The sequence below is a fragment of the Electrophorus electricus genome, chromosome 18, assembly GCF_041902795.1.
Source record: "Electrophorus electricus isolate QZ-2024a chromosome 18, ASM4190279v1, whole genome shotgun sequence".
Taxonomy (NCBI): Eukaryota; Metazoa; Chordata; class Actinopteri; order Gymnotiformes; family Gymnotidae; genus Electrophorus; species Electrophorus electricus.
The window spans coordinates 11140001-11167937 of NC_137514.1; the positions used below are offsets into that span (position 1 = coordinate 11140001).

Consider the following 27937-nt stretch of genomic DNA (forward strand, 5'->3'; position numbering starts at 1 on the left):
TAGTCCGCCTTCAGCGCCACAGCTGGAAGGACACAGACGCCCTTTATCAACCATATCAGCGCTTTATTTAACGCTTCAAGAAATATTCGTGCATTACGGAACCTTATGCGAATATGTGATAACGTTGCACTGGAGCAGCTTATATTTTAATACACAGCTGAGGTTGTAATATACTTGATACACGTGTCTGGGAAACAGCCTACGTATAAATCTACATAAATTAAATTGTGTAGGTTCGGGTTTAAACGGAAAATGTTTGCTTTGTGTCCAAGACCTAAAGGTCATTCAACTTGCGGGGGAGCCTTTAAGCATACAGCTACAGACCGACAGGGTTTCTTCTTAGCACTAACTAGCAAATCGCATTGTGTCAAGTTGTGTCTTAAGTGTTACAGAAGCGGACTACAAGCACTCAAACCGCCTGCATGTGTACTGCCGCACGACGTGCCGTGAGCAGGCGTTTCAAATCGAAAACCGATTTTAAAACGCTATTATTTTCCGTTTAGGAGCAATACATGTTATCTTTTAAGTCGTCGGACAGCTACAGTCGCGATCTGGCACTTGCGCGCCCACAAAATGAACGGTAAGAGGCAGAGAAGGCTGTATCCGTTATGTAGCCTGTTTCCGAATCTTCCCCTAAACACCATAGCCGCCATGTTCCTTCTGGACGTGTTTAAGAGAGATCCCCTGACTTACTTTGATAAAAAAATGGAACTCTTTACGCGATGGGAAATGGGCACACGTTAGCTCGCCACTTAAAACAATTTTACAATAGCATAGACTATATGTCAAAAGTTAGTCAAAAAACATCGGCTATTTCCCCAAGATAGAAAACGTGAAGGCTGATCTGGGGAGGAAATTCGGCTATCGGTCTGTTCCTTTAATTGAAATAAAAGCCTGCCCATTACCTATCAATCAATCTAGGCACGGCCGACTAACCCTCCCCACAAGCAACCGCCATTCGCACTTCTACAAAAGATCATAAAAACCGGGCCTTGCTCCTACGCTCTCGTCCTTCGACTGCCGGAAAATTCGCTCACGAAACCCGCCATCACATTTTTCTAACATCAGAATAAAACCAAACCATCGGGATACCTCCCCCACCCGAGTAGCGCCTTACTATGCCCCCAGAGCATTATAGCGTGTAGCCCAGATCGCCTGATTGATAGGGAGTGAAAAAAGAAGATTTTGAGTGACAGCTTACCTTAGTGCCAATCTTCGTCACAATGACAAGCGGCTGCAGCAATCGGGACCCGCAGTTGTTGTATGGCGTCACCACGTAAGGCACGCAGGCCGCTTTGCTCATGAATATTCATGTTGTGGGAGGAGATATTAAGCTTTACGATAAAAATGTTCTCGCCCCCAGAGAACCATCAGCATACCGGGGAGCTATAGCTGTGGAAAACTACACAATGTGTCTGTGCCGCTGTGGTAAACAAATATTGATAGCTGATTTTAGATTCTCCAAAGTTCATTTATGATGATTTGCCATCAGTCTTGAAGACATTCTCATATATATATATATATATATATATATATATATATATATATATATATATACACACACTGATAGGGTGCAGAACCTATTTGAAAAACTATTTGCTGATGGTGCAAATTGTGTGTGTATTTTGAAAATGAATTAATATATAGGCTAACACCTTTCCCCATTCATATTGATCTTAGAAACAAACTTAAGCAAAATCCTTTAGATTAAAACAATTATATTAAAAACATATATTTAGTCAGGTGTGTCCAAACTTTTGGCTGGGAGCATGTGTGTGTGTGTATGTATGTGTAATATATATAAGTTCACAGTCAGTAAAAAAAACAGTAAGAATTTAACAAACAATTTTTATATTATAACCTTTTAAAAATGATAACATTGCAATAACAATGTCACACTTTTAATGGAAATAATAATAATATAAATAGAATTTCTTTGGTTTTGCTGAGGCAGTATACATTTATTTGGACTTATCCAGTACATACCCTGGACAAAAGATTTCAATTTAAAAACATTTTTGACAAATCACCACACATGTGGCAGAACATTAACCTGGATGTAACGGACAGTTATACCCTGGCACCCTTAACTCTGGGAGTGTGGCGAGGCCCGTGTCACAGGGAAGTATACTCAACTCCTCAGGAATGGTTTTCTGAAACCCTGGGCCTACGTCAACCAGGCCACCGGAGGCCCAGAGGGACATGCAGAACATTCGGCATTGATAAAACTAAAGGGCAGGTGCTGAAATCAGGATAGTTTAGCATATCATTAATATGCATGAGATGGAAAAGTGGAGAGGAGATTTTCAGTTCACATGGACATTGGTGTGTATACTTGATATTGGCTGAGTGTTCGTGGATATTATCAACAGTTTCTGAATGTTGTGTTAGGGCAGAGAGAAAAAAGTAATAAATGTGTTCATATATGGCAGGAGGATTAACATTAATACTGTAAAGTTTTCCCACATACCACCTCAGATACACTGGAACTTAAAGTAAAGGGGGACAAAAAACACATTAAAAAGTTTAAAAGTCGCAAAAACAGCAAAACATGAAAAAGAGAAAATTCAACAAGATTTTTATTCCATTCACGGCCAACATTAAATCAAATTCATTTAAATCAGACATTTTAACTTGCCACAGTATTTGCATAATAAATTGCAACAACATAAAACGTAAAAAATATCTGAAACTCAATCAGGAGGTGAGAAAAAAAACTGGATTAAGAAACATTAATGAGACTTTTAATGAGGCTTTTGCATTGAATCAGAAAAAGGCTTACATGAGAATATTAGGTACCAGTGAAAATTACACTCAGGAATGTACAGTATGTGTGACTATGACTGCAGTGAGGTCTGAATAATGCATTACTAGAATTTAAATATAACCGAGCCAACTGTGATGAAAATAATGGATGATTTGACAGTGCAAAAAACTGTGATATATGTGTGTTTGCTTGCAACATATTTACTTAAGCTTACAGTGTGATCAGATTTTGTACAGTGACGTGATTCCGTGTTTACCTCAGCTTTAGTATCCTCAGTGGGAGGAACGCCGAGAGCCGTTATGGGTTCTTTAGGATCATTTCCTGCCAGGGAAAATTCTGGAATAAAAGCTTCAGGAGTGGCAGGGGCGTCCCTGGCACTGACCGATGACAGCAGCAGGGACCCCGGGGCTATATGATCTCTGTGGGAGCAGCTGGGGTGGTTTCAGGTATTGCTCTTACAGGTTATGCACCAGAGCCACTGATACAGGCAGTTCTATGGCCCCTCATTTCACCAGTGCAAGAGTCACAGTGACTGTACGCTCAAGTGCACGGTCTCTTGACCTTCCTACCTTCTTTCTCCACAGGTAGCATCGTTTAAATCGGTCTCCTCTGTTGGTCGAGCGGTGGAAGGGCCAGACAGGGTCGGCGGCCTCGTAGTGTGTGAAACGCCGGACGCTGCACTAACTGCTTGTGGTTTTCTGTGCGTCACCATCAGTGACAATTGGGGTCAGCGTTCCAGTGCAAGAAGAAGTTACAGCAGGTGGAACTTTTGAAGAAGGAACAACAGTAGCGAGGGAACAGACTGTTCAGTAGGATTCAGTAGGTTTGACAGACTGTACAGTTTTCAAAGTCGCTTCTGTTATCACTGACTGTTCACTCGTTAGCCTCGCTAGCCCTCTGCAGTAGTGATTTGCCAGTATCTGTTATTGTTTTGGGATTTGGCTTTCCTAGAGTGCGGACATGAGGATGCTAAAAGCACTTATGAGGATCAATTATGCAGTACTTCCAACCAGCGTTAAAGACAGCTGGAACTTGGGCAGACAATTTAATTGGTGCCATTTGCAGGCTTCCTGAGAAATAAATAAACAGTCCTAGGCATTGGCTACTTGGGCTTTCCGGCTTTGGTACCGAGGGCCAGTGTGCCAGACTTCTTTCTTGAAATTCCAAATGAACTTCCCATAACATGACACTAATATTATAATATACAACATAATGAAACGGATTATTATTTTTAACATTTTTCCTATAAGGATCCAATATTGGCACAATAGCATGGTTCCCCAGCATGTAATCAATAAATTATTTTTACTACACAAAGTAGCAAACAATATTTATGATGGTGATGGTTAATTTGACATTTTTCACATTCAGGAATATTTGCACTGATGTCACTGCACACTATATATTTCAACATTTGTTAGGTTACAAGTAGCCTACTGAAACCCTTTCTGTTCTAGTAATGACCAGGAAGCACCTCCTGGGCATACAACTGAGGGGCACTGAAACTGTTCTGTTTCAGATACAAAATGTTGAACCATCACAAACTCTCATTTTACATGTTGGTTGACAAGGTACCACAAGGTAGACATTTATAAATTAACAACAATGCAATTTCATGTTAATAAATGAGGTCACAAATTTTATGTTGTCTATATATATAAATCTAATTTGAAAGATTACACAAAGGTCAGTAACAGAACACAACAGTAACATTAATTGTGATTAAATTGTAATTAAAAGAAGATAAATGAGGAAACGTAGGATACAGCTTGTACGACTTTCAGTACACGTCTCTTTCTCTTAGCGATAACTGCCTATTTAAAGAGGAGAGTCCATTATTGCGAGTTGCCCCACTGCAAGATTAGAAAGCACCTTAGTAACATGTTTTACTCTGCAATTACATCACAGTCCATAGAGGTTTTAAATAATGTGTAATATACTATTTTATATGGACTTAAGTATTTTATATGGATTTATTATGTATACTCATAATACAGCCCCCAAAATATCAGCCTGGTGCGAGGTTGACAATATAGTATGCAGACTGCACAAAAGCATCGTAGATCTTGTGTTAATGTATCACTGATCTCCTTAGCAGGAGGCAAGTTAGGAATTTAGATGAGTTAATTTCTGTCTTTCCAGAGATGCTTCCTACATGTAGGTCTGTAAGCCCATGAACCACATATGCCATATTAATTTCTTTAAAAATATAGAGTATGAACTAGCATTAATGTTTTTACTAAAAATATGTTTACTAAAAACAAGAAATATTAAACATTTATATGATTATATCTGTGTGTGTCAAATACAAGTAACGTATATGAAAGACGGCATGTATGAAAATGACTGTTCATGTAATAATGCAAACATATAAGCACAATAATTTATGATTTTCTACAGAACACTTGCATCTAGGTTGTGTTTGTGTAATTAAAATAGCATTTCTAAAAGAAGAGAGAAAAACCCCCACAGGCTGTAGACTGTCTGAAGACAAGGTTACTAAACATATGTAGCATAATCTGCTCCACTCAGAAACCCAAATTAGTTCAGACAAGCATCTTGGTCCAATTGAGCTTTAATTGCAACATTTAAGACAATACACTGCTTCTACATTGATAACAATACGCTGTCATCAACATCGTTATTCTTCAAGTTGTAATATATTATACTCCTTTCAAAGATTTAAACACAGACGCGTACTATACTGTCAACTCATTGGGACGTTTCTCATTAAAAAATAAGGGACAGAGTCTACTAGTGCGCAGGGTACAGTAAAAGGGAGGGAAAGGTCAAAGGTCAAGGATGGGGAGGGGGGGTAGATGCAGAGAGAAAAAGAGAGAGTTGGAGAAGAGGTCACACTGACCTCTTCAGTGTCCTTTAGAGGGCAATATTTCCAACTGCCACGCTTGAGAGGTGACCCGGCACAAACTGAAGCACTCAGAAATGGTGCCACACGTGCGCACACCAGGGGAAATAACTTACACGACCTGCAAAAGAAGTTCACCTCAGCGAGTCTGACACCTCACTAGCACAGCAGTGGAATAGGTATGTCCATATTGCGTCTGCACACATCTCTAATGCACACGCGCGCACACACGCACACACGACAGTACTCCTTTATTCAGAAATGTACTCTCAGGCTCAGTAATGCACCCATTTCTCATTCCATCCATTCAAACCAAATCACTTTTAAATTCCTGAACAGTAAAAAAAAATAATAAATTAAAGAACCCCCCTCCCCCTCCTATGATTAAACAACAAACATATTGTGGAGTAGCAGCACTATTCAGTAACATTCTATGAAGGAAAGTTGCGTTCTGCTGAACTGATCATCACAATCACCCTGTAGCCTGATCTCTGACGCATATCAGATGACTCTTGTAATTCATACACACAAGTTCTGTGTAATACAAGCTTCCCAGATTTCCAGACTCGGCACGGTAATATTCCATTGACAATTTAGTTTTTTCAAATAATAAAAGCACATCTTTAAACAAAAATTTTAAGCCTGACACATGCCATCTTTACAAATGAAATCTGATTACAGCATTAATCGCTACTAGCTAACCACTAATATCTAAGCAGAGGCTTTTAGAGAAAAATATGGAAATCTCTCCCCCACCCCCCCAAAAAAAGCAGTAATAAAACAACTGAACATATTAGTAACACAGCATCAATTATAAATACCAAATAAGGTAAATAGCTTACTTTGTGAAATTAAAATGACACCTATGGAAACTGGCGTTATATTATGTATATCGGTACAGCATTAATAGTGTATCAGAACACACTCTTGAAGGCGTTACAATGGGCTGATATATTTGCTTCTTTCTCAGTAAAAACAAAAACACATAAAAGGGGAAAAAAAACAACACAAAAAACCAAACAAAACAACAAGGAACAAGCAAAACTATTTGAGGCAAGTGCTAGTATTATAGTGGGAAAGCCTGATTTACTGCATGGTGTTTGATGGGTCGTTCATAAAGACTCGTGGCCAGCTCTTCACGCTACAGGTAGGAATGATTCCCCAAACGGTTTCACCTTCTTCACATATATATTGAAGCTTAAGGGTGATCCGCTCTGCCTCTCTCATAAACCAGACTGAGAGTTCACTTACTTGCTTAGGAAATCTGCCTCTTCATTGCATTCATGTATTTGGTCAACTTTTGGAAGGAAACTGGAAAAAAACTTGCGTGGACTTGTGAGGATGCAAAGTAAGACTGAATGTGGGGGGAAAATTCCATATACCGAATAACTGAAGCAATTTTTTGGCTATGAAGTTTGGCAAACTATTTTCTAGAGCCTCGGGTGTGTCCAAATACTTTCTGGAATGGCACATTCTCTCGAAGATGCTTCGAAGAACTGCTACATTCTTCTAGAATGTGCGTTTGAACGCTAGAAGCCCATTAATTCCAGAACGGAGAGGATTTGTAAAACTGAGAGGACTGACAAAGTCACTAGTAGTCTAGGGAATAAACAAGGCATTAAAACCACAAACAGGGATTTGTCAACCTGTTCTCGTTTGCATCACATTTCTACTGTGTAGTTTGTAGTATTTTAAGATCATACATTTTAGATGCTCTCTGTGCCAAGGCAAAGCCCATTAGAAATTCGCCATTTGCTATATAGATTAGCCAGTGAATGTGAAAAAGTGAACTTGGCTACAGCCCTCAGGCTTGGGAAGTTCAGTGACGGGGCCTACGGGACTGTTAGTAAAGCAGTGATACTGGCGTTAGCTCCTTACCACTGTCACCTTCAGCTTCCGCTCTTGGAGTGTAAAAGTCCAACAAACAAACCAAACATAAAAACTCCTAGAGAACAGTGTAACACCATTACAGCTCACATTTGCAAGCACCCGTCCCACCAACGTCACTCTCCTGCACACGCAGACACACACTCACGGTGGGGCATGGTACCGAGTGATGTGGGATTGTCACGAGAGACTGGTAGGTTTGTACCATGGAGTCGGGGGCATGATGGAATCTGGGGCCAAAGAAAGTCAAAAGTCATGTTGTGTGCATGCGTGTGTGTGTGTGTGTGTGTGTGTGTGTGTCAGGGTTCGTCGAACAGTTGGAGGTCGAGCCGGACCACTATCTCTCCAGTGGGGACTTCATGCAAGAGGAGCCTCTTAGTAATTGGTCCTTTTGAACCCTGGTCCTTTTTAATGTCTGCCAGTCGAATCTCTGTCCTGCCAAGAAAATCTACACACACACACACACACACACGCGCGCACACACGCACACACACACGCAAGAGAAGAGGTGTCTAGACAGTGTTTCATTTATAGAAAGTATGAGGGTAAACCGCTGTCTACGTTACACTGGTCATACACGTGCCAAACGTTATCAAAAGATCATAAGACGGGATTTATTTATGCAGGCTTGCGTGTGTGGCTCACCATCAGGAGAGAATTGGTCCCTCTCAAATACAGTCACACAGAGCACATCCTGCTCCAGGTCTCTGATGAAGAACTGGCAGTTTGAGTTCCACTTGGGGTTCAGTGTGTCCTGCAGTGTCTTAGTGATGTGACACTGAGCACCCATAGTCACCTCACAGTATGGGTTACTTTTACCTACACACACACACACACACACACACACAGACACACAGACACACGCCATTATAGTACAAAACTCTAGTGGTTTAACTAGGGTACTACTTTGTCCAACAATCAGCTAATTTCAAGTTCTAAAAAAATAAATGAGCAAAAACAGCAATTTGAATACATCAACAATGAATTCATTACGGAAAGAAAGAGTCCTTGAGCTATGAGAGACAGAGAGAAACAGACAGAGAGAGAAAGATCATGTAAAAAGGCGCAGGTTATTACCATGAGAACGACATGGTTTTAGCTCAATTCCTTCTACAATGTTTACCATCAGTCTGCCGATGCCTGTAGCTCTCTGCGACCGCACTACACACACACACACACACACACACACACACACACACACACACACACACACACACACACACCAAGTGAGAAGAGAAATGTGAGCGGAGCCCTTAAGTGGTGTACGTCATTAACACAGAGGTGGGGGAGGCGAGGCTGTGTGGCTCCAGCAAAAGCCCATCAAAACAAATCGGAACACGCCTGATACTCTGGGCGTTTTCACACTGGAGCTTTTTTCCTAGTTTGCTACGTTTGTGAAGGCTGTTTTCGAGCCCGGGAGCGGTCCACAGCCCTGATGTGACCGTTTCACCTTGTCACATCACTTTTCGAGTGTCGTCATGGTGGGGAAAGAATTGCAGTATATTTCATGTAGGCTAACCATATGATACACCCATGTTCTCACTATTACACATCAGCACATCTCTGATAAAGCCACACTTAGGACTGGGGCAAGATTACTGTGCGTGTTTCTGAGAGCGTGGCAAAAAACACATGTCTGTGCTGACCCGCATGGCAATAAACTTTCCCCTTGTTTGCATGTACTCCTGCACGGTGAAATGCCATGTAGTTTAGTGTAGTTGTGTAGTTTTCACAAGTTGAGTGTTTTTATCTAAGAGATTAATAAAAAAGCAGCAAACAGATGAACCTAGTGACTAACTTTTTGCAAACTTGCGCCAGAAAAGCGCCAGAATCCACAGTTCGGACGGAATACTTGTGTGTGAAAGCAAGCCAGCGATAACGAGCCAACAGTCGGTCCTGGGTGTGGACTCGAGTGTTCTGGACAACTGTGAAAATGCCCCGAGTCGTGAAATGAGCTTGTTATCTCATCAGCACTTGAGACATTTTACTTGCTTTTTTTTTTTTTTTTTTTACATGGAACCGAACTTATGCAGGTTTTATGTTTTTGCAGAATTTACGAATCCTGGGGTGTGTGTGTGCAACATCCCTGCTGTCCGCTGACAGCAGGGTGTTTAAACGCCAAACACGGTCAGCTCACCCAGATAGGCTTTCTCCCTCTTCTTCTTCTCCGTCTCGATGAAGAGCTCAGAGGCAGCCTTGATCTTCTGCACCCACGCTGTCCTGACCGGAATGATCCCATTTGCAAAATCAGTTCTGGAGCCATTAGCAAATCATCGTCTACCATCCAAGCCTGACGTTTGCTAGACGTCGTCGCGATGCACCATAATCGAATGACACAGCAAGATGTGGAGAACGACAGTTGAAGAGGAAGCGTTTGGAGGCGCAGTGGCTGGCCAGATCGCTCAGGGGTCACTCTAATGTCATGGCAGGGGTTTGCTCTGCACTCCACGTTGACACTGTTCTGGCGAGGGTCCAACAGAGGTCAGGAACAAAGGCCAGTTTGATGGACCGCACTACAGAGCTGTGTCAAGGACACGCTTGTCTTAAAGGAGTTTAAATGGGGTGTGTGTGTGTGTGTGTGTGTGTGCGTACGCACGCACAGTTATCTACGTTTGTGGGGGCTGCATGGATAAAATACTTTAGTGTAATAAAATTACTACACATTTGAGTCCAAAAAGACCTAAACGAAGTACTGAATTATGTGAGTTCTCCACAAAACACACAGCGAACACTCATTAGAAACATTTGTAAGAGGGATCATTTCCTCTAGGCTATGCCTCTGTGTAATCAGTATTGCCAGTGCGAGTATCGCAATACTGATAAAGAAGCGATATATTGTGCATCCCTAGCGTCAATGTATACCTCTCATTGATGCTGTCTGCGCGTATGGTGTACACTCGGTCTATGTGGGATATGTGAAAGATGGGCTCGTCTCCGGAGGGGTCGGTAGGGAGCTTCACCAGAACTTCGTTCAGGAAGATGGGCTAAAAGGGTGAACACACGGCAGGTCACAGCAACAGTCACCAGGCAGGAACAGCGGCGTTCAAAATTACATGCAGCAAAGCACAGTTTACACGCTTTACATTGAGGTCAGACGTCGCGGGACCGAAGCACGGACGCGCGGTCGCTCACCGTCTTGTACATGCGGTACTGCAGGTGGGACTTGGCGCCGAACACCTTTTCGGAGGTGGAGGAGCCCAGCGGCTTGGTGACCTGCGTCAGCAGCAGGAAGTCGTTGAACAGGAAGCCGTAGAGCTCCTTGTTGCTCTTGGCCTTGTAAAGCTTGCCGCTGTGCAGGAACTTGCGGGGGCCAAGGCAGTTGGTCACCGAGTTGAAGACCAGTTGCTGGAGTGGCAGTGCGAAAGAGGTGGTCAACGCCGAGGACGCACATGGATCAGGGTTTTGACGTGGTCAGGAGTAGCAGAGCAATGAGTCAAAGAGGAAGGGTGATGTCATCTTTGGTATTCTGATTGACTAAGTTTAGTTGTGGTAAAATCAACCCTGTTCCCTGCCCATGCTAACATACATACGTACGTGGCCGTGTTTAAAGTTTGTGCTCGTGTAATTGTGTGTACTACATGGCCTCATATGGCGTGTGCGTGTTATGTGGGTTCATACCCTAACCTAGCGCAGCTGTGCATGCAGTGTATTACGGAGAGCTCAAACTACGTTATAGCTAGCCTGTATGTGCGCGAGCGTATGTTAAAAGTGTCCGCACGCACCTCAGACAACCCCTCGCACTGTACGTGCGCCTGTATCCACTCCAGTCTGTCTGAGTTCTCCTTCTCGCGCACGCCCTCGTTGACCTGTGAGCACAGCTCCTCGGCCTTCTCCAGGGCCTGCCGCAGGTGGCTGTGGTCCGGGTGACTTTCTGGCGTGTTCTCCAAAATCTGGGGGAGGTGCATTTCAGATGATGAGGAGGTACCGCGTGTGTGTGTGTGTATACATACGTTTTTGATGAGGGAGTATCACGTGTGTGTGTGTGTGTGCGCGCACATACGTTTTTGATTATGAGGGGATACCGTGTGACCCTCTGCATAGGTTTGAGCAGGAAACTGGAGAGAGGCATGCCTTTACAGCGCGGGTCCATGGCCAACCTCTGTAACGCATACACAGATATGGGAACCACCCCAATTTACCTTCATTGCATCTTAGATTTTTACATTTAAAAAGTGTCCTACTTAAAAATGCTTTTACAAATCCCATCAGTGAGGCAGTAAACATGCTCCCTGCGAATCGAACCCATGAGCTTGGTGCTGGCAGCACCTCGCTCTACCAGGTGAGCGACACCACCGAGACGAGCACAGGTTCGAGCGGCGCTCACCTTGACGAAGTCCTTGAAGTCGGGCACCTCGTCGGTCTTCTGCTGGATGAGGGTGGCTCCATTGAGCTGACAGCTGCAGAAGCGGATGTACGGCTGCATGTGGGGCAGCTGTGCCGTCAGGATGTCCCCGATCATTTTCACCGGCATGCGCTCGCCCGACATCTTCTTCCTCACCCGCAGCGCCCTACGGGAGGCGGGACGGGATGGGATTGGAGGAGGGGTGGTGGGGGCAGTACCTCGGTGTCAGTGTGAGGTGCGTTTGTTGGGAGATTTAAATAAGCGAGTAAATAAATGAACGTCAGTATTATGTTATGTTCGACAAAATCAAAAACTGACCCTGGATCAGCACTGAAACCGCCCCACAGGAGATGGTTACGCTGAGCGCTCAGCCTGAATTTGAAATAGCTGCCCTCAAAGTGCACTGCACCTGATGTAGCGGCCTGTGTGCCAACCTGGGAGTCATTTGTATACGAGTGGGAGGAGACGCACCCAACAGAACGGATCAGTAATAGAGCTCAGTCCAAAAACCCAACACCACTCCTAGACAAAGACCGGAAGTTTGCGTTCCTGCTTTCCTATCGCTGTCTGATTCTTTCCAGTTAAAACCATCATAAACACCACACACACACACACACACACACACACAACCTCAGGTAACCCCGGAGGACACTCGATCTGCAGCATAACTGCGGAGCAGCGGACTGGGAATACACAGGGCGGACCAGCAGGGGTCGTACTTGAGCAGCTTGATGTTGCACATGATTAGCTCCTTCCAGTTGACGAAGATCATGGCCACCTCTTTCTCCGTCAGCAGCTCCCACTCCAGCAGAGGTTTCTGGAAGGTCTGAGAGAGGCAGACGAGGTACCGTTACCATGACGCTCATCTTGCAAGCCACAGCTAGGAGATACAGAGCAACTCAAGGTCTTAATGAAACCGCACCAGTCTCAACATGGTTAGCTGCTGCGTGGTTTTTTTTGTTTTTTTTTCACTGAAACAGAACATTTTAGCTGAACAAGTCTTTTTAAACTTTCTGGATCTAATCACTTTTAGTGCAAAGAAATGCAGAATCCAGAACTCTTCTGTTCTCCGTTTACATTAACGATGCTACGTCTACTTGAATAGTTTCCGCGTCTGGGTATGTGAGTGATGCATGGACTCTCTGATTCTTACGCTCATCAGTCTCTGAAAACTCCAGGTGGAATCTGACCTCATGACCGTCCCCTCCCCAAAAAACCCCACAACCCTACCTCTGTGACGAGCTGCAGGTCGTTGACGTAGTTCTCCTCTGTGACGATGAGCTCATGGATGTAGCCCTGCCGCTTCCTCTCCATCGGGCTCAGCATGTCCAAGAGGTGGAGGTCAGCGCACCCTGTACACAGGGCAAAGGTCATTGCTTTCATCCCCTCGCAGAAAGCATTTTGGCTCCCGGTACGCACTACAAAACGGGCAGTTCTTTCTTTCTGCATGTCAGGACATGTCTAAACACTAAACGCCAATCATAACACAGGGCTCTGGAGAGGGTACGCACAGCAACATTAGTGCATGGGACGTAGCATTAACACTGTCTGTGCCCGTCCTGTCTCATAGCTCTTACTACAGTAATATCTTACATGTAGTATTAGACAGACAACCAATATCATACACTCCATAACAAATTAACATCGCAAAGCTGAAACAAGATGCTGGCTGGTGGAATAACTGTAAATGGGAGAAAATACTCAAGTATATTAATGGTGATATTATATAAATACAATATGCACATGGCTTATGTGGTACTGGTAAACAAGCACACTTAAAAGGATTATTAACCAACAGAGCAGTTCGAGTGGTAACAACAAACTGAAAACCTTGTGCTCGTTAAGAGTGATATTTACATCGTGGCTCAGAACAATCAAAAACACCTCCAAGAAAATACACAAGGCCACCATTGCCATGGAGTTCTTTAATGGTTACATGTAATTTTCTATAAAGATAGCATGACACTTTTATTAAAGCTAAGGATCTGTTATATTTTTTTTTCTTTTGTACATTCATTTTTTTTTTAATTGTATTTATTTATTTGATAAAATGTTGCATTAACCTTGTGATTGTGTGCAATGGTTAAGGTTCTGGACTTGCTGTGTCAGCTTTAAAACAAAACAAAAATTTCTCCAATGCATTTCACGTTCATATACAGTATCACAGATATTGAAACTGAACGAGACATTTTTAAAGTTATGCTGTGCTCCCAAAAGGCAATAATGGAACAACCCCCCCCACACACACCTTGCACAATACCCGCCAGGGAGGAGGAGCAAGTACAGCTCAATGGACCTATCAGAAGCAGCACACTAATACTTTTACACTGTGGAACCAATAAGGAACCACAAGAGGTGGCAGAGTGGGAGGACCAAAAGAAAAGAAAAGAAAACAAAACAAAAACAACAATAAAACAACCAGGTTGACTGACAACAGGAATGACATTTTCATATTTTATAGAACAATTAAAATTACAATACTGTTATGTGATATAAAAACAAGTAAATCAGAGCTGATATGGTACCATGAGTACAATAACATTTAAGCATAAATTAATATGTCATGCTTTATCTAACAAGCAGGAAAAAAATGAAAGATTATAAAAGCACAAGGACTTGGTTTCTTTCTCTTGAATTAAAAAGAATATACCAGTCTTTCATTTTGCAGTTGTAAACACTTTTTTTTTTTATTCATAAGCATTTGTGATTAGCAGTTTTGATGTTGGGATATAGTTCTTTATCATATTTGTTCAACAGGCTTTTTGTCAAAGTATATATATATATAAAATGTGTGTGTGTGGGTCTAGGGCTCAAACTTCACAGCTCGGAGGGATGTTCATTTCACAGAGCTAGGTAACTTCCCAAGTCATTTCTGTGTATCCATTATGTTGTTTCAGAAGGGTACACCCATTATCCTATGTACACTTTAAACACTACGAATTAGAACGTCTTGATCAAAATAGATAGTAGCCATGTAGTCATACAGAGACTGAGTTGTTTTTTTGTTTTTTTAAACCAACCAATCAAAAATACATTTCAAAATTAACTGAAAGAAAATGTAGTGTAAAAAAAAAAAAAAAAAAAAAAAAAAAAAAAAAAAAAAGGTGGCTGTAAAAGAACTATTTGATCTAAAACGAGAAATACAAATTACACAAGAAATTAACATGTTGAATCCTCAGTAGACAACCCCTGTTCGATGGCAGACTGGAGTCCTTACATGTGCACCAGTTCCAACATAAAAGTGTGTGTGTGTTTACACTATCCATTGCTGTACCATTTCCCCGAAGTGGCAGTTGTGCAGTATTTGGTTTGTAACACCATTTCTCAACCCCGACACACAAACACTATGAAACGAATGAACAAAACTGAACAGTTGACACAAAACAAACAAAGAAACAAAAGTAAAACAGCAAGCACACAAACACAGGCCTATCCGTTCAATGTTTTGGTATGAACATGTGACAAACATTGGAGGCATGTGATTGGATGAATGGAGAGGTCCCATCGTGCCCATCAAAACGACTGACAGGCCCCCAAGTGTTGTAGAAAGGTGGAGGAGGGGCGTTCTACATGACAACACTCTTCAGGAGGACCTCAGTGACCAGGACCATGCTAGTCATACTGTCAATTGCCTCACATTATTTTACTTTGCTCAAACACTAAATGTTCCGATACAAAATGAATGGAAAAAAAAAAATGTTTTAATATATATCACACACCTCACGTAACTTGACAGGTTTATATACACATGTATTAAAACCCCACTTGAGTATGTAAGATACTAGGACACAGGTCAGCTATGATACGTTATTTACCAGGTCCTGTGATTTATGTCATGGGGTGTGAATAGTGGGTCTTTCTGTGGTTCTGTGGGTCCAATGAGGGCTTGGGGGGGGGGGGGGTGTCTTGGAAGAAGCAAAAGGCAGGCGTTAGTCAAGTGGGGTGGAGCTTAACGGCAGATGTTCAAAAGCGTTTGGTGCTGAATTATTGTAGTGAGGCTACAGAATTACATCACAGAAAGCCACAAAAGGACCCACTATCCAGTATTTATTTTTACTTATAGTCCATTTATAAATCAATGTAAAGTTGTTAATTCATTCAACAAAAACAAAAAAATTTATGTATTTTTTTAATTATTTTTATATTAAGCATTCTTCGTTTACTTAATTTCTTTACATGTAGAGAATGCTGCTTGGCAATTGTATTTATTTTTTTGCGTGCGTCTATGTTTTGTGAATACTGAAGTTAACGACTGCTCTTTCTGCAGTATTCGGTATTCGTCTCTTCTGGCCTCAGAGCCAGCTTGGGGGGGCAGTCACATGACCAATGTGTGTGTGGGGGGGTCCCATCTCCCATCATTCCGCTGGGCAGTGTATAGGGGATAGTGGGTCGCTTTGAGGACTTTCAAGGCTGAGTGGGATATGGGCAACATAAGAGTCCTAGAAAGAGGAAAACACAGCACATAAGCAAAAAAACGAAGTAAAAAACTAAAAATGGAAAAAAGAAAGCAGGAGGGGAAAGAAGAAAAAAGATACAGACAATGTGCCAAACGTACTAGCTAAGAGGTCTACAGTGAACTCAGGGGGATGTCTCAAGACGATGACATGAGTATACAAGCATGCAGGCGGAGAGAGAGAAGTACTCAGGCTATAGAACATGGAGGTGAGGAGATGCCATGAAACAAGAGGGAGGGGAGCATCAGTGTGATCGGGGGAGAGGACTGGTCACTGAACACACCCTAGACCCACCCCTGTACTAAGACATCAATGGATCTGAGCAACTCCGCCTATTAAACACTAAAACACTCACCACAGTTCAGGTATTACCCTAGCTACAGAATCTGCTACTGAGGGTCTTATGTCTGTATGAGATAGTAACTGGAGCCTACTGATGATTTTCGCGTTAGTCATTTTTCATCACATTTCCACTGACATTCAAAACTTGTCCAGGTTTAGAGTGGGCAGAACAGAACGACTGTGTTGAGCGAGCGAAAGAGAGGGAGAGAGAGTGGGGGGTGGCAGAGGGAGGGAAAGTAGGACCATAACTAGAGAGAGGAACATGTAAAGAAGGGGAATGCTGTCCTGTATACTCACACTGCTGGCTGGGGTCCGTGTCTGTGGTCAGTTTGACGTAGTTGGAGGGGAAAAGGCCGACGGAGCCGTTCAGCTCACCCTTCCACCAGTCAGGGTCCTCTCTGCTTAGCACATTGATGATCTGGCCCTTCCCAAACGGCAGCTCATCGTCGTTCTGAGCCGTGTAGTCGTACATGCCAATCACCTGGCACACTACACACACACACACACACACACACACACACACACACACACACACACACACACACACGACTTTAGATTACACAAAGCTACATTACTTCTGCTGTAAGAGAACAGGGTGTGAAATTTATGGAGTTATTTTTCAGATCTCTCATGTCTAACATTTGCTCAGTGTAAAACACTGGAGATAATGTGATAATCTATTAGCTTTATCTTCTGAACACGGAAAAACTACAATTTATACAGAATGGTCAGTTGGCTAGGTTAACCGTCAAGGCTCGCTAGTTTGCTGTATGATTGCGAGTGCTGCGAAATGTGTGTTGATAATGTGTGTAAAATAATTTGAGCCGTGTAGTGCAAGATAAACTACACCGTATTAAGATAAATCATAGGTAACAAATGTCTCGCCGTTTTAAAGCTGTATTGCTCCGTGCATTTCCACTTTAAAAAGATCGCTACATAAACGTTTTCGCTTTCTGCATGCACAGGTAGGCTGGCTAGCGTGTTAGCTAATTAGCTAACGTTACCGCGGTCCTCAGCTCAGTTCTCTCGCACATTACACACAAGCGATTTTAGTAAATAAAATATTATTTAAATGTTAGAAATGTATTTACTCAGCTTTATTAGTCGGTGTTCCGTTTCGGAACGATGTTTGTCACAGTTGTAGCTAGGTTAGATCAAAGTTCGGCAGTTAGGACAATAACGAAAACGTAGCTAACACAAGCGGTTCACTACTGGGAGGGAAAATGTTATAAATGTTAATGTTAAAAAAAAAATAGAAACTACACGTGACCTTCAACAGGTGAATGTTGGTTAATTTCTGTATGAGTATTTTTTAAAATGTTAGGAGCAAAATTGCTCCTTGGCAAAAAGCTTACCGTAGACTAGGCGACTAGTCAGGTTATGCGAGTTTCTATGTTATGCAATCCCTAGTTACTGGTCATACAGGGTGAAAGCCTTTAAAAACTTCATACAAGGACACTGACATTTAGTGACAAATTATTCTATTAAAAACTGCAGTACTTATATATATATATATAAACACAGCATTTGTTACTGTGAGGTTTCAGCCAAAAATAATTTTCCTTTGAAATGATTCTTTTCATCTTCCTCATTTACCTTCAACCTTCCAGGCGTAATCGTGTTTTCCAGTTGCCTCTTCTCTTAACGTGTCCAAAATCAGAAAGCTCCAGTGTGGTTATATGGGCTTCTTATTTAGTGTGTTTTTCCTAACCTAACAATATCTCGGGTGTCCGAGATATTGTGTGTTGGCCTGACAAATAACAAATCTGAAAAACAAAGATTGCTAATCTAGGATCAGTGCCCTTTAAAGTTTTTTAGCTAGCGATAACTAGCTAATGTCATGTCGCTTGTTAAGACCTGCTAATAAGAAAAGCCCTAAAATTACTATAAATAACATACCTAGGCAACCTTAGCGCTGTGACACAATGTCACAAAGATAAATACATCTCCAGCTCATTTGATGCTAGAAAGTAAGCGGACGTCAAAAGGATTACAAGCGGACACTCACTACCACGTCAACAAACATTTAACCGGTATAATGATCGGCGCATTAAAAGGGACCGCCACTAGAAACCTAGTAAGTTTAGGTTTTGAATGGAGCCCGAGTGTTTTGCATGTACGTGTTGTGAACGGAAACGACACTGTCCAGTAGTTTAAGTTCTGAATGAATTTTTGTTAACAAATCCGAACGCATTTACCCGGGCATGCAGTGATTAGTGCATTCATGTTTTGTTTTGTTTTTTAGCTGTGGTGTGCAGTGGGGTTAATTTCAGACACTTTTGAGTAATGCAACCAACTTTAATTATTGGTTCTGATGAAAAAAAAAACAAAAAAACAATTAAACAGACTTTTCCAAAAATCGAATTATCCAACAGAACTACGAAAATAACATTACTGAACAATCACATGCTTATACCTGCAAAGCAAAACTCTAATACTGGCAGGCTTCAGAACGTTACCAGTCTCCTACTGTACCTGCATTAGGTGTTGGCAGTTTGGGTGGAGTTGGCTCAGTGGGCGTAGTCTTACTGGTACTAGGACTTAATAGTTTCACATAATTGGCTGGGAACCAGCCAATCTGACGCTTCTTCCCTCTTGCCTATGACAAAAATAAACAAAACACATCAAAGATGCATTAGAATTAGCATCAAGTTAATTTTAGCACAGAAGTCTCTCACAAAGCAACATGAAGAACAGTATTCAGATTTCTTCAATGATGTGAATCATCAGAAACATGAACTCATGTCTGGTGCTATGATGCTGTGATTGGTTCTGATGTTACTAAATTTGTGTGTGTGTGTGTGTGTGTGTGAGAGAAAGAAAGCAAGAATGAGGGAGAGAGAAAGACACTGAACCGTGTGTTTATGTGCATTTGAGTGAGCCTGGGCCAGTTGTAAAACATCATGTATGCATTCACCAAGTGTCAGTGTGTGTACACGAGAGGGGGAGTGTGCAAGCAGTCAGATGCATTAGAAATGCGTGGTGTGTGTGTGTGTGTGTGTGTGGGGGGGGGTTAAAAACCTGCAGCTCCCCCTCCCACCAGCCTCCAGGGTTCTTCTTGCGGATGAGGATGAGCTGGCCGGGCGCCAGCGTTAGTTGCTCTGCCCCCGTTGCCGTGTAGGGAGCAATCACCTGGGCGATTTCTGAGCCAGGCAGCAGAGAACGAGAGAGAGGGGACAAAAGGAATGTGCCATTAGGCTAAAGAGCGCAGGAGGATGAGACTTGCAACAAACTTTGCTCCGGCGTTCTGTCGCAATACATCTGGACATGACTGCTGTGGAACAGGAGCTCAGAAAAGGAACACGGCACACCCCCTTCCCCTGGCCACCACTCACCTGGCTTCTTCCCCAGGCTGCCAGTCTTACCCGCAGGGCCCAGGCCCTGAGAGAGAACGAGAGAGAGAGGCTTGAGCCGAGCGGATGCGAACCCTCCGCCATTACTGGCCTCACAAATGATATCTCTGTGGAAGGACTAACAGGAACTGCTAGATTTGGATACTTTCAGGCTCTAGACCCATTTCAGTTTTTCCAAGACATTCGCACACTGTTAGAGCTACCCCTTATTAAGAACATTTTAAACTGCCTAAATAAATAACTGAATTGTAAAACTGGAATTGTACATTGTGTACACACACACACACACAACCATTGTGTGTGTGTGTGTGTGTGTATACACACACAATTTGAACATATATACACAATATTCTTTTTTGTATATCCCTGTATCTTTCCTCAGCTCAGACAGAGCACTCACAAAACCATTTCACTGCGAGTTATACCATGTATGACTATGTACGTGACAAACTTTACCTTTTATTTTTCAAGTTTCAAAGTGAGTCAGAAATAAAACTAACAAAAGGAGGCAGAAAAGAAGAAAATGGCAGTGAGTGTGTGTTATTACAATGGGCCACACACACATGGCTGCCTTTCCTGACTGACCAAAGGTTTGACATTGGCCTTTCAGTGCAGCATGTCACCTCTGAGTCCTTGGGCTTGACGTAGTTGGAGGGGAAGACGCCTGTCCTGCCGCCCACCGTGCCCGTCCACCAGTCACCTTCTTTCCTCAGCACGGCGATGACCTCTCCCTGCTGGAAGGTCAGGTCGCCCTGCTCGCTACTCTCGTATGTATACATCGCCAAGTACTCTGAGGGAACATGCAGACAGACCGCTGCACAAACACACACAAAATCGGAGCTCACCGTTACGATTAAACCCTCCTCAAGTCAACGTTTGCCCTCTCTGAGTTGTAAAACTTGGATATTGCAGCAGATTGCAGTTCAGTGTTTCATCTGCACTAAGAGCTGGATAATGACCTGAATGAGTGAGAAGTGCAGGCCTGCTATGGGAGTGCGTGACTTGATTAGGTATTCCCTGTGCATGTGTGTGTGTGTGTGTGTGTGTGTGTGTGTAATGATACCTTCACCAAGGTCCATGGGTTTGTTGGGGGAAGGGCTGGGTCTCTTCATACTGGGTGGGCTGTCAGAGGATCCAGACTCAATACTGAAACCAAACCCATAATTTCCCTAGTGAGAGCACTTACAATTAACACAAATGTATACAGAGGGTGACATCTTCCTCCCCGCTGAATTCAGTGCTCCTTCTGCTTGTAACTCAGGCTAAATTAGTTAGTTATAGTCAAATCTACTGAGACACACAAAAAAAGTATTTTCCAAACATGTTTCCTATGAAGGCACACGCACGCACACACACAGACACACACGCACAGCCTAGGCAGCCCCACCTCATGGACTTGCGCACAGGGCCAGAGATCAGCTTAACGTAGGACTTTGGGAACCAGCCTCTCTGGCCCTGTACCTCGCCGAACCACCACATGTCCTGCTGCTCCAGCACTGTGATCACGTCGCTCTTGTTGAAGTTCAGGTGGTTGTCCTTCTTTGCCCGCCATGGGTACAGAGCCTGCGCCTGAAGCCCCTCCACCTTCTCCCCCTGAGGGACAGACAGAGGAAGGGTGGGGCAGTTAGGTGTGGGAGAGAAAAATACAGAAAAATAAAAACAACACCTAAATGCACCAGCATAACCATTTCTTTGTGAAACTATTAAAACAAAACCGAAGCACCAGTAGCCAAATTAAAACAGGCAAGTCCCGAATATGCAATATCCCACCTGCCCAAGCACAGGGGAAGGGGAGGAGCCAGAGAGAGTGGCGGGGGTGAAGGCGGAGCGTTGTCGGCCCTGCCCCCCACTGGGCACAGACAAGGAGGGTTGTGTCGGCTGGCTTGGCCACGCCTCCCAGCCGTCAGAGTCCTGTTTTTCCACAGTTGAGTTGGTCGGCCATCTGAGGGAGAACATGTGCAGGGGGGAAAAAACAGTTTAAACTACTCCGCCATCACCGCTGTGCTCCATTACAGTCTAAAGTGTCGCTAGGCAACTTAAAGTACCAATAATTACCAATGTGTCAACTTCTCTGCTAAAAAAATGCTTTTTGCTACAGTCGGCGTCATAGAATTCTAAGGCTACTTCAATACCCTATAGCAACTGTCCCATAGCCAACCAATCGGGAGACATTCTGTGTGTTGAGCAAATCACATCAGACCTTGATAATTAACAATTATCATGTTCTATGATATTTTAAATTAATGTTACCTAAGCTAATCTTTTTAAAATTTACTGGTTAGCCAGCTTCCCATATGAGGTGAAAATGGTGCACTATGGAATTTGTAGTCCTAACCAAAGCATTATGTACCAAGTATTTAATTTTTTTCAATACAAAAAAAATGCATATGCTATTAAATACTATTTCCTATACCATTAGTCCCATGCCTGAATCAACAGAACTACAATGACCACAAACCACCTCTGCCAGGCCTCCAGACTCAGAACGCTGACCATGGCCACAATTAGCAAGCTCTAGCTGCTTTACTGATTGACTGAGCCACAGCTTCCTTTAAAACCTCTTTAAATTACATTGTGCCTTGTTATTTTCTTTTTTGGAACACCAAGTACAAACTTACGTAGCACTGAAATCCGCCCAGTTACTAGAAGCAGAGGACGAGGGGGCGGTAGGACCTGGGGCAGTTGGAGCTGTCGGGGGCGGAGCTACCGACACTGTCTCGGTGGTGACTGGCTGCAGAACGGAGGATGTGGTCGCGGGCGCAACTCGGCTGGACAGTTTGGAGGTACTTAAGGCGGCACTGGCTCTCAGGTTGAGAGGGACTTCAGATTCCGGAATCTTCTCTGCATAGTTCGCTGGAAACCAACCGGTCTTTCCTTTTATCTCTCCGCCTAACCAACCGGGCTCGCCCGTCTGAGACTCGTCCACCTGCAGGGGGTGGGGGTGGGGGTGGGTTAAATAATAAGAAGAAGAAGAAGAAGAAGAAGAAGTGATTTCAACAATTTAATCAAAGGTATGCTTGCAGACACGCTTCCTGAGGTACACTATATATCAAAAGAGGGATACGCTTGCCCAACCATAATTTGTCACACACACAAGAGCATTACATACAGGGTTAGCGTTAAAGGAAGCTTCCATTCAGCACAAGTAGACATTTCAGGTTCTACAGAGGGCTGCGTTGTGTACTGGTGGCGCAAGAACCCCGGCACACGTTACCACACGCAAACCTGATACACAATCCTGATTATTTTGTCAGAATCAGAAATGACAAAACAATCTACTAATATTTTTTACAACTAAGGTTTGAACTTAAGGTTTGGGTTGCTCTGTTGGGAGGTGTGGTAGAGTGTAAATAAAAGGTGTAGATTGGTGGAGAGGGAGAAGGGGAGGTGTCGACCTGCACTTACCCACTCCCCTTTCACCTTCATGAAGAGGGAGCACAGATAGGAGAGAGGGGTCAAAGGTTAATAACAACATACACAGTTGGGCGCACACAAGTGTCAAAAGCATGCAAACGAACAGCGCTCACATGCGTGTACACACGCGCCAACACATGCATGCACTCACAGGCGCATGTCTGCATGCCCCTGCTCCTTCTTACTCAAACAGAAAGGCGGGCAAAGAGAATTTTTAAAACAAAACTTGTGTTAAGTGTTGCATCGGACGCTGCCGACTCCTCCCACAGCACGCCTTACTGGTTCACTGGCGTTCGGTGCTCACCATGACTATGTCTCCAGGCTGGATGCTGATCTCATCGTGGCTGCGAGCCTCAAAAGGGTAAAGTGCTCTGTAGTACACCACCTTCACCTTCTCCTGGCCCAGGCTAGACACGGACACTTTATCTGGAACACAAGTACAGAGAGGCGGCTTGTCGGTCCGGTGGTCAGAGCAAATTAACTGGAACAACACGGTTAGAAGATCCGGTTTAAGTCGAGTGTCGCCGTTGCCCTCTGCATTTGCGACAGGGTGATTTATTGAGCAAAAGCTGATCTGGTCATGCAGTGCATCAGAGCTACTTCAAGACTCTCTCCGACACCCATTTTCACCCCTCATTTATCATTCAATTCATCCCACATTTCATCCATCCATCACTCTATTAACGGAGTGATCTGTCAATCCTGGCCTTTTCATTCATTTTAACTGCCCATGTATTAAACCACCCATTCTTCCCATACATGTATTCACCCAGTCTTTTAACTTATTCTCCGAGCCATCCTTCTCAAACTGCTCTGGGCACCCCACCCTGCCCACACCCCTCACCTCCCGTGGGCCAGGGCGATGGGCCCGGCTGCTTTCCCGCCTCCGGCTGCTGCGCAAACAGCTTGGCCAGTTTGTCCTGTGCGTCGCTCCTGGGGCCCTGGTTCTCTTCCTCGGCAGCGCGGCTCGCCCACGGCTGCACGGCCGGCAGCGTGGGCGCCTTCCCTAGTGCCGAGTCCCGCCAGGCGGGCGACACGCCATCGTCGGCCCCCGGCAGCCTGCGGGGGAAAGCATGGTAGCATGGGGTTGGCAGCTTTTAAGAAGGTACGACCTTGCAGGTTACACTACCCTGCCAGGGTCCTCTCTCTCTCTCTCTCACACACACACACACACACACACACACACACACCTGGACTCCTGCAAATCGGTAGGCTTGGAGGCCAGCGGCGGCTGGATGATGAGGTTGCCCTCCAGCTCCTTCTGCTTTTGACGCTGCTGCTTGTTGTGGATCTCCCTGAGCTCCTGCAATGCATGATGGGACAAAGGAGGAGGACAGGTGAGGCGGAAGGCGGGGGGGGGGACACTAAAACCGGACACGCGTGCACAAGCCGTCTGCAACTGCGCCCCGCAAGTGCCATCTCAAATGTTATGATTATTCACTCACTTAAAATTTATAATTGCTTCTAGTCTTGCACTAGGGTTCTTTCCAAATCTCTTGGCCTCTCCCCCTGAATATAAACTAATTATTAATAAAGTTTGAAGGCCAAGGCTCCAAGCTTGGAGACACAAACCAGAGTGCTGCAGCACGCCAGCATGTGTTGGCACCGTGCCAATCAAGCGCGTGTTCTTTATTGCTGTTGCGAGAGTCACTCGCACAAGGCGCGGTGCAAACAGGAAGGTGACGGCATTTGTCACGGGCAGGCCACAGCGCCTTCCGGGTAACTTCACAAGGGCCACGGAGGTCAGAGACGTGAAAGAGGTTACTACAGCAATGCTGAAGGGAGCGCGTGCTTCATCTCGCCAATAGGAGCTGTGAACTGCTTCGGTTAAAATGTCAGGTTGTCAAAGGGTAGGGAGGCTCGCTGTTCTGCCAATTTTCCCGAAACAGCGTCGGCGACGGGCTGTTTCATATCAGTGCCCGTTTCAACCATCTCCTCACATAGGCCAAACATGCACAAACGCAGCACTAAAAGAATTCAGCACCAAACACGGAGAGATACAGTTATGGCTATTCTAATTACTAATCTAATCTGACCCATTTACCCATTGTGTGGAAAGCCTGAGAAAATTGGTTAGCTATTATTAATGCCATTATTTGAGTGGAAAGGCCTCATCACCCAAGATCAAATTAGCAATAGATAAGTAGATCACACTGGGTCAAATTGGTACTAGATCTAAATAGATCACACTGGATCAAAGTAGAACTGGTTCCTAACAACCAGGAGCATCAGTGTAATCTGGGGGTGGGGGGAAGACCAGGAAAGAAAAGAATCAAACTCAAATGACAACCAGGTTCATGCAGAAGGCTGCTGCAAACGTTGACGCAATGACTTAAGGTCTCCGTTCAGTTTGGCGCCATCTTCTGGCTTGGAGGATAAGTAGTCCTTCCTCCGCATAGCCCCTTACCACAAAACTGGGCAGAAGCAACGTGCACACACACAGCCAGAGGATGTTCACACACACATACACACACACACACCCTGAATCAGTTATGTAACACGAGATTCCCAACCCTGAAAGCAGTTTAGAGGTATTTAAATTTGTCATTCCCTAAGCACTCCCTTCGGGTAGAAAAGTTTCTCAGTGAAGGCGGCATGGCAAACACACACCAGATCCCTTGAAACTGGCTACCCGTTTGAGAACCCTTGAGGAAAACGGCAATGAAAAGCAAAGCTTGTATTAAAACAGGTCCCAGACAAGCACCGCGTCCATCAACGACGAACGGCACAGCATGAGTTCACAGCGCTCGCTGTGAACGGGCCTCGTACAGGAGCTAAAAGGGCGGGGGTCGGAGGTCAGGGGTGGGGTGCAAGCACACAGGAAGGCGGAGCAGTGCGTGGGAGAGACTTGATCAAAAAGGTTGGGGGTTTTGTTTGGGGTTTTTTTTTGTTCGTTTTGTTCGAGGTCTACTCGCTTCAAACAGGCCCAGACGCCTGCCAGAAATCCAGCAGCACCTCGTCCACACAAGACACACACAGCCAGCCAAAAGGTCAAGGGTCAAAAGGGCACAAGGTGACATCATTGCACTGTAAAATCAGTTGACATCATAACTTGGGGGCCCACTGCTGGACATCTGAGTGGTGTTGAGGGTGGTAGTAGAGAGGTTTGCATGTGGCAAAGCATAACTTTCGCTTTCTTGGTTATAAAAATGTCGCAGGCTTTTAAACAACACTCGTTTTAACTAGAAATATCAGCTTAGTAAGAGGGCCAAAGAAAACACAGCCACTACAGCACTACTGCAACCCCTCCAATAGAGGGCAGCCACACAGAAAGGTGCGGTGAGTATGGGGAGGGTTGGTGGGGGGGGGGGGGGGGGTGTAGAAGCAGGTCAGGTTGTCTACCTGTCGCCCCCTCTGCTCCTCAAGAAGTAGTTCCAGCCGAAGGCTCTCTATCCGGGCAGTATGGGCCTGATAGAACAGTTCCAAGGACTGTACCACCACAGCAGGAGAATGGGGGGAGAGGGCGTCGGGTAAAGGAGACAAGCCAAGCCATACCGACATGGGGAAGGGGGGAGGCATGAGGTGGCAAAGCAATTGAAGATGAAGATCAAGGCAACAACAAAACACCAAGAGGCAAAAAAAAGGGGGCAACAGTCAAACACAGTGAGAGGAATTTGAGAGTTCAGCGCTTTTCTTTTACCAAAAGCCTTTACTCTGGCTAGAGGATAAACATACTTGTGAGTCAAATGCTTTTCTGAGGCGGCTAATAGTTTTAACCAGCTAGCGAAGAATGTCTCGAGTCCGAGAACAGCATACAGACCATGTCTCAAGCTGATGTACTACTCATTACTCATTCTTCTGCCTCCCTCACATACACACGCACAGAGACAGACACTGACTACAGGTCCAAAGTTTGGAAGCAACGCTCACTTGATTAAAAAACAAAACAAAACATTAAGATGTTTCTTTGTCAAGAGGTAACGGAGATCTTTATTAAAATAAATTAAAAAAAATTATTAAAAAAAAAAAAAAAAAAAAAAAAAAAAGGGGCGGGGGGAACGGTTTTCAACTAATTTATTTGTTTACATACAAACTATACTTCGGTTTTACCGACAGGCCTTGGACATATCCTTTACGGTAGTTTCAGAAAGTAAGGTACTGGTATAGTGTTTCAAGCCTTTAAATGTTTCTTTAAAAGTCCTTTTGGACTGCTGGGACTTGCTGAACACTCAGGTTCAACATCCCAAATGACGGTGAGAACGATTTTCTACAGCACAGCGTGCTGGCGTGTCCCGCCCATGTAGCTCTGGGACATGGAAGGCCGCTATGGACATTTCAGTTTTGTAACTGTCCAGGGAACCACCACTTGTTTCCATACTGTCTGTAGTGTAAATGCTGTAGGCATGTGCGCACCTTCAGCTGTGTGTTGAAGGCATCTATCTCCAACAGTTTAGAGCGCGTCTCCTTCTCCACGGCATCTAGCTGCTCCCGCAACTGTTGTCTCGTGGCTTCCTTCATCTCCACGGCTCTCTGCAGGCTGGAGAGAGTGTCCCCTACACACACACACAGACA

General features: G+C 44.2%; 2 protein-coding genes across 14 annotated transcripts in view; both read right to left on the bottom strand.

The window, feature by feature from the left end:
• pknox1.2 (pbx/knotted 1 homeobox 1.2) overlaps positions 1–1161 on the bottom strand; it is a 14035-nt gene extending 12874 nt beyond the window's left edge. The window contains 1 exon segment of the mRNA XM_081701225.1: positions 2–1161. Coding sequence (XP_081557351.1) covers positions 2–54 — 53 coding nt within the window. The 5' untranslated portion in view covers positions 55–1161.
• Positions 1162–5326: 4165 nt separating this feature from the next.
• itsn1 (intersectin 1 (SH3 domain protein)) overlaps positions 5327–27937 on the bottom strand; it is a 40157-nt gene continuing 17546 nt past the window's right edge. For 4 of the 13 annotated variants that reach the window (XM_081701534.1, XM_081701535.1, XM_035534896.2 and 1 more), the window contains 26 exons: positions 27779–27918; positions 26768–26854; positions 24616–24728; positions 24270–24484; positions 23730–23851; positions 23417–23431; positions 22630–22937; positions 21782–21953; positions 21399–21604; positions 21075–21157; positions 20635–20825; positions 19994–20039; positions 19680–19801; positions 19134–19257; positions 16956–17147; positions 13093–13214; positions 12582–12688; positions 11845–12028; positions 11521–11619; positions 11243–11410; positions 10653–10865; positions 10383–10504; positions 9658–9740; positions 8598–8681; positions 8166–8339; positions 5327–7968 (listed from right to left, as the gene is read on the bottom strand). In XM_081701534.1, coding sequence (XP_081557660.1) covers positions 7820–7968; positions 8166–8339; positions 8598–8681; positions 9658–9740; positions 10383–10504; positions 10653–10865; positions 11243–11410; positions 11521–11619; positions 11845–12028; positions 12582–12688; positions 13093–13214; positions 16956–17147; positions 19134–19257; positions 19680–19801; positions 19994–20039; positions 20635–20825; positions 21075–21157; positions 21399–21604; positions 21782–21953; positions 22630–22937; positions 23417–23431; positions 23730–23851; positions 24270–24484; positions 24616–24728; positions 26768–26854; positions 27779–27918 — 3641 coding nt within the window. In that variant the 3' untranslated portion in view covers positions 5327–7819. Of the gene's footprint in view, positions 7969–8165; positions 8340–8597; positions 8682–9657; positions 9982–10382; positions 10505–10652; positions 10866–11242; positions 11411–11520; positions 11620–11844; positions 12029–12581; positions 12689–13092; positions 13215–16955; positions 17148–19133; positions 19258–19679; positions 19802–19993; positions 20040–20634; positions 20826–21074; positions 21158–21398; positions 21605–21781; positions 21954–22629; positions 22938–23416; positions 23432–23729; positions 23852–24269; positions 24485–24615; positions 24729–26767; positions 26855–27778; positions 27919–27937 lie in introns of those variants that run through there. The other 9 variants (XM_035534901.2, XM_035534897.2, XM_035534900.2 and 6 more) reach the window with 8 other exon arrangements.